Source organism: Trachurus japonicus, chromosome 17 (genome assembly GCF_045865225.1).
Source record: "Trachurus japonicus isolate A0001 chromosome 17, Traja_1.0".
Lineage (NCBI taxonomy): Eukaryota > Metazoa > Chordata > Actinopteri > Carangiformes > Carangidae > Trachurus > Trachurus japonicus.
In genome coordinates, this window is record NC_140923.1 from 699,262 (window position 1) to 704,793 (window position 5,532).

Sequence of the window (5,532 nt, forward strand, 5' to 3'; positions counted from 1 at the left end):
TCAGTCCACAGACACAGTCTCTGATAAGTCATTGTTTCAACAGTGTGTGACTCCCTCTAGTGGATGTTGTGGAGTATTGTGTTGTCTTTGCTCCAAAGGTTTTTGTACAGAGTCTTGGTGTTTCCTGTCACTGTGGGCCTCACAGCACAGTAGTACACAGCAGAGTCTGTCACTGCAGCAGAGGAGATCGTAAGTTATACCTATAACTATGGATCTATGAGACCGAACGATGACCGTCACCACGGTCTTCACCTTGAATGATGCCCGTCCTACTACCTATCCCCGAGACCTTATGACAACAATGTCATGTGACTGACCTTAGGAGGCGCGGCCCCGAGTCTATAAGGGGTTCCGGGTGACGTCGCCTCCGCCTCCTGCCTGGAACGCCTCAGCCGGTTCTGAACGACAGAGAATGGTGACGGTCATCGTTCGGTCTCATAGATCCATAGTTATAGGTATAACTTACGATCTATTTCGACCTCACTCAGACCGTCACCACGGTCTTCACCTTGGATGACACATACCATCAAAGTCGTGCAGAACTGAGGACTCCACCCTGTCCTGGCTCCGTCCAGCAGCAGAAAGCACCGCCACGCCCAAAGGAGCCGGCGCCGCCACGTTGACCCTGTAAAACCGAGCAAAAGTACATGGGGTGGTCCAGGATGCTGCCGCACAAATCTCTGTCATGGGCACACCTTTCAGGGCAGCCCAGGAGGTTGCCACACTCCTCACCGAGTGTGCCACCAGAGTACCAGGTATTGGAAGACCCAGCCCCTCATACGCCTGTGATATAGTGTCTACCACCCAGTGTGACAGGCGCTGTTTAGACACAGCAGCCCCCCGTTTGTGTCCCCCATAGCAGACAAACAGTTGTGAGTGTGAGTGTCTCAGCGGGTGGGTGCGTGCCAGGTAGGCCCTCAATGCCCTCACTGGGCAAAGTGTGCGCATGGCCAAGTCTCCCTCCCCCGAAGTCGGGTCTGGTTGGAATGAGCTAACTTCAATCACCTGGTTCACTGTCTGAGGGTTTACCACCTTAGGCAGGAACGCAGGGTTAGGCCACAATGAGACCCCCGAGTCGTCAGCCTTCCATCGCAGGCACTGCTCACTGGTGGACAGAGCATGCAACTCACTGACTCTCTTGGCAGAGCAGATTGCCAGCAGGAACAAGGTCTTATGCGACAGGGATTTCAGATCTGCCTGCGCCACCGGTTCGTAAGGGGCTCGAGTCAGTGACCTCAAGACCAGGGAGAGGTCCCATGACGGAGCCCTAAGCACCCTGCCCGGACGCAAACGGTGCGCTCCTCTAACAAACTGTGAGACCAAGGGGTGCCTTCCCACCGAGGCGCCCCCGACCAGCTCGTGAAAAGCAGAAATCGCCACTGAATACAACCTGACAGTGCTAGAAGCTTTCCCAGAGTCCAAAAGGGACTGCAGGAAGCGCAAGACGAGGTGCACCGAGCACGCGGAGGGGTCCACCTGCCGCTGGCGACACCAGTCAGAGAACACTCTCCATTTCTGACTGTAACTGGCCCGTGTGGAAGGAGCTCTAGCGCTCCTTAGAGTATGCAACACTGCCTCGTCTAGCTCCTCAGTCTGGGGCTGCTGAGCGGCCAAGCCCACAGCTGCAGCACCACCGGTCTGGGGTGCCAGACCTGACCCTCTGCCTGGGACAGCAGGTCCGCCCTGACCGGCAAGGGCCATGGTTGGCCGTGGACCAGCCGGAGGAGAGCCGGAAACCAGGGCCTCCCGGGCCACCTGGGAGCTATCAGCAAAACCCTGTAACGTCCTGCGGCCACTCTGTGGAGGACATGGGGGATCAGAGGAAACGGGGGAAAAGCATACAATAAGCCTGTCGGCCACTCGTGAGACAGTGCATCTATTCCCAGGGGAGCCCCCTGAGACTCCAGGGAGAACCACTGGTCGCAGTGGGCTGTCCTCGCGGACGCAAAGAGATCGACCTGTGCTCTGCCGAATTGGGACCAGAGCCGCTCCACGACCTGCGGGTGTAGTCGCCATTCGCCTGGGAGGGGTCCGGTCCTGGATAGGAGGTCCGCCGCCAGATTCTCCACCCCCGGAATGAAGAGCGCCCTGAGGGACGCTAGACGGGGAAACGCCCACAGCAGGAGCCTCCTGGTCACCTGGAGACACCGGAGAGACCTGGTTCCCCCTTGGTGGTTGATGTGGTAAACCGTAGAGGAGTTGTCCGACCTCACTAAAACGTGCCTGCCCCTGATAAAGGGGAGGAGCTCCATCAACGCTAGGTGGACCGCCCTCAGCTCCAGCAAATTGATGTGTTGGCCCATCCAGTGTGGGCCCCATACACCCCTCACCGTCCTGCCTTCCCAGACTGCACCCCAGCCCGTCAGGGAGGCGTCTGTGGACACTACTGCTCGCCGTGAAGGGAGATCCCCCAATGGGACCCCCACGGCCAAGAGGGCCTTGTCCGTCCAAGGGTGCAGTGCCTGGACGAACCGCCGTGTCACCCTGAGCTTCACCCGTCTGTCTCGTTTCGGATGAAGACCAAAGGCATTCAGCCACCTCTGCAGAGGCCGAGCTCTGAGAAGGCCCAAGGGAACCACCAACACTGCCGCTGAAATCATCCCTAACAGCCTCTGAAACTGAGCCACTTCCAGCCGCCTGCCCGGCTGAAACTGCTCCGCTAAGGCCACCAGATTTCCGACCCTCCGAGGAGTGAGAGAGGCCGTCATAGTGAGGGAGTCGAGAAGTAGCCCCAGAAACACCGCCTGTTGTGTAGGTTCGAGATTGCTTTTTTTCAGATTTACCTTGAAGCCCAGGTCCTGAACGTGGTCCATAACTACCTTCGTGTCCTGGAGCACCTGACTGCGACTGGGGGCACAGATCAGCCAGTCGTCCAGGTACGGCAATATTTTCAGGCCCTTTGCCTGCAAAGGAGACAGTGCCGCTGCCACCACCCTGGTGAACACTCTGGGGGACAGTGACAGGCCGAAGGGGAGGACCCTGAACTGATAGGCCTGCCCTTGGAATGCAAACCGGAGGAACGGCCAGTGGTTTTCGCAGATGGGGACGTGGAAATAGGCGTCCTTCAGATCGAGGGACGTGAACCACTCCCCCTTCTCGATGGTGTGCAGAATCTGCCTCGTCGTCAACATCTTGAATGGGAGGACCTTTACAAATTTGTTTAGGTGCCTCAAGTCTAAAATTGGTCGCAGGGTGCCATCTTTTTTCGGAGTTAAAAAGTACTTGGAGTAGAACCCAGCGTGCTGTGCGCTGGAGTCTACCCTGACGATCGCCTCCTTCTGAAGGAGGGTCGTGACCTCCGCAGCCAACACCTGCGCCTGGACTGTATCCCTTACCACTGTCATGTGGACCCCGGTAAAGGGAGGGGGCCGCCGTCGAAACTGGACCCGGTAACCTGTCCCCACGGTGGACAGAACCCACGGATCTGAAACAGATTTTTCCCAGCTGTCCAGGCGAAGCTGGGAAACAGGCTCGACGGCCGGCCCTGGAGCGTCAGGCACTCCCCTGAGGCCCTGGACCTCTGGGGGGGCGTCTTTTCTGCGGCGTCCCTCTTGGACCCGACCGGGACCCGTACCGCTGGCGCTGTGATGGCTGCCTAGCAGTCTCCCCAGAAATCCCCATGTCTGCGCCCTGTCGTCTGTCGAAGGCACGGGACCACGATACCTGAGGTGGAGGCGGGGGGGCGCCCCTAGCTCTGTAACTGGAAGCACCATGCCTGCTGAACGTCCGCCGGACGCTGTCCTTCGTACGTCGGGACTTCTCCGCCTTATCCAGCAAGCCCTGGGAATCGGGGTGAAACACTCTGCCTGGCACCACAGGCAAGTTAGTGAGCTCTTTCCTGATCGTCTCTGGCAACGTCGTCTGCGCCAGCCAGACCTGCCGGCGTGCTAGCACGGCCGACGACATAGCTACGCCCATATCCCGCGTCAGCTGGGCGTGACTCACCTGAGCCGCCTCAATGAGGTTCAGTGTGTCCTGCTCCTCTTGGCCGACCGTCTTCCGAATTGCTGCCAGCAAAATGGCCAGCGCGTTCCCGGAGCGAGCCGCACGTGCAGCTGCATTGAACGTGCGACAAACCAGGCTGTCCGTCTTGTGGCACTCCTTCACCGGGCAGCGAGGGTTGGCCGTGACCCGCTCTGGACCGAGCGACGTCAGGGCCGCCATCTCCCCCTCCACCGGTGGCATATCTGCCAGCCCCGTGTCCGGAGGAAACTGGGGCTTCGTCAGCCTCCGACAACCTGCATTGAACTGAGGCGCCGCCGCTGGGTTATTCCAAGCCTTTCTAAGCATTTGCAGGTAGTCCTCAGCTGCCGGCACAGAGACTGAAGGCTGGGGCCGAGAAATGCCAGCCCACACGCCTTCCACCGCACTTGGAGCCTCCGCCGGCACCGAGAGCCCAATAATCTTGGCTGCACTCAAAATCCTTGATGTGACATCCAGCGCCGGGGAGCCGTTGTCTCGACCACTACCGCGCTCTGACTCCAAGCACAGTGAGGAGTTGAGCTTCTCCTCGGACTGGCTCGCGCTCCCACCAAAGGAGCTGCAGGCGTACAGGGAGAGGACATCCGGTGAGCCCGTCCTCTCTTCCTGAAACGACGGCAGATCCCCCTGAGAGGCCGCACCTAGCCCCTGCGGCTCCGTGGCTGGGGCGGCCGCGGGCTGCTGAGCCTCAATCCTACTGAGCCTCTCTGACAGCCCCTGGATAGCGGCCAGGATTTGGAGCTGAGTCTCCTCAGGCTGTCCCCGGTGTGTGTCGGTTTCCGGGCTGGGCCGTTTTCCCCGAGCAGACGTCTCGGGGCCATGTCCTCTACTATGCTCAGGACTATGCGCCCGCTTGCGGCTCCTGCTCCGCTTTGAGCTGCGCCTGCCGTCCTTTACTTCCGGGGGGGGAGGGGCTGCCCTTTTGTCCCGAGCCGTCTCCTCCGCCATCTTGGCTCTGCGCCTGCGCTCCTCCAGAGGGAGCTCGGCTGCAGCCAGGCACGGACTCTCCACATCCTCCACCAGGTGTGCCATCCCCAAGCAGTGGGGGCACTCCCTGTGGCCATCACGTGGATCCATGGCCACCTGGCAGTACCTGCAGCACTGGGAGGCCATAACTAACATAAAACGCACCGCACTGCGAACAGCGGGGGATTTTCCCAAAAAAAAATAAAATTCACCTGGATTTCACTGGCTGATACCCCCCTGCGAACAGGGGATAAAGCAAATCAAAGCCACACCAATAAACTCAAATTAAACCAGTAACCAGTTACTTTAATGTCCTGAGTGACTTACCTCTACTCAGCCAACAATGAACACAAAAGGACCTCACGTGAGGAAAAAGTATATGGCGTCCCCTCCGCGTGCGCGAACGCACGAGGGACTGTCCCACAAACACCCGCTCACTGCGAACAGCCAGCCGTCGGGTCAAAACAACAGAAAGAATTATCACAAAACACTTTGAAAACTGCGCTATGCAGAAGTTCACTCACCGGCGCTCACCGCTCACCGTGCTCCGACCAGACGTAACACTGGAAAGACACCTGTAACGAG

General features: G+C 59.0%; 1 protein-coding gene across 1 annotated transcript; it reads right to left on the bottom strand.

The window, feature by feature from the left end:
* Positions 1 to 1,580: 1,580 nt before the first annotated feature.
* Positions 1,581 to 5,094, bottom strand: LOC146969661 (uncharacterized). The gene is made up of 2 exons (XM_085804485.1): positions 3,750 to 5,094; positions 1,581 to 3,637 (listed from the first exon to the last, which is right to left on the bottom strand). The coding sequence occupies exons 1-2, from the start codon at positions 5,092 to 5,094 to the stop codon at positions 1,581 to 1,583; spliced, it is 3,402 nt and encodes a 1,133-aa protein (XP_085660611.1).
* Between the last annotated feature and the right edge of the window lie 438 nt (positions 5,095 to 5,532).

Bases quoted from the DNA above. Each gene is read 5' to 3' on its own strand.
- LOC146969661 (XM_085804485.1), bottom strand. From the start codon at position 5,094: ATGGCCTCCCAGTGCTGCAGGTACTGCCAGGTGGCCATGGATCCACGT. The intron at 3,638-3,749 runs GTACGAAGGACA...TGCCTTCGACAG, and splicing joins TAAGGCGGAGAAGTCCCGAC to ACGACAGGGCGCAGACATGG.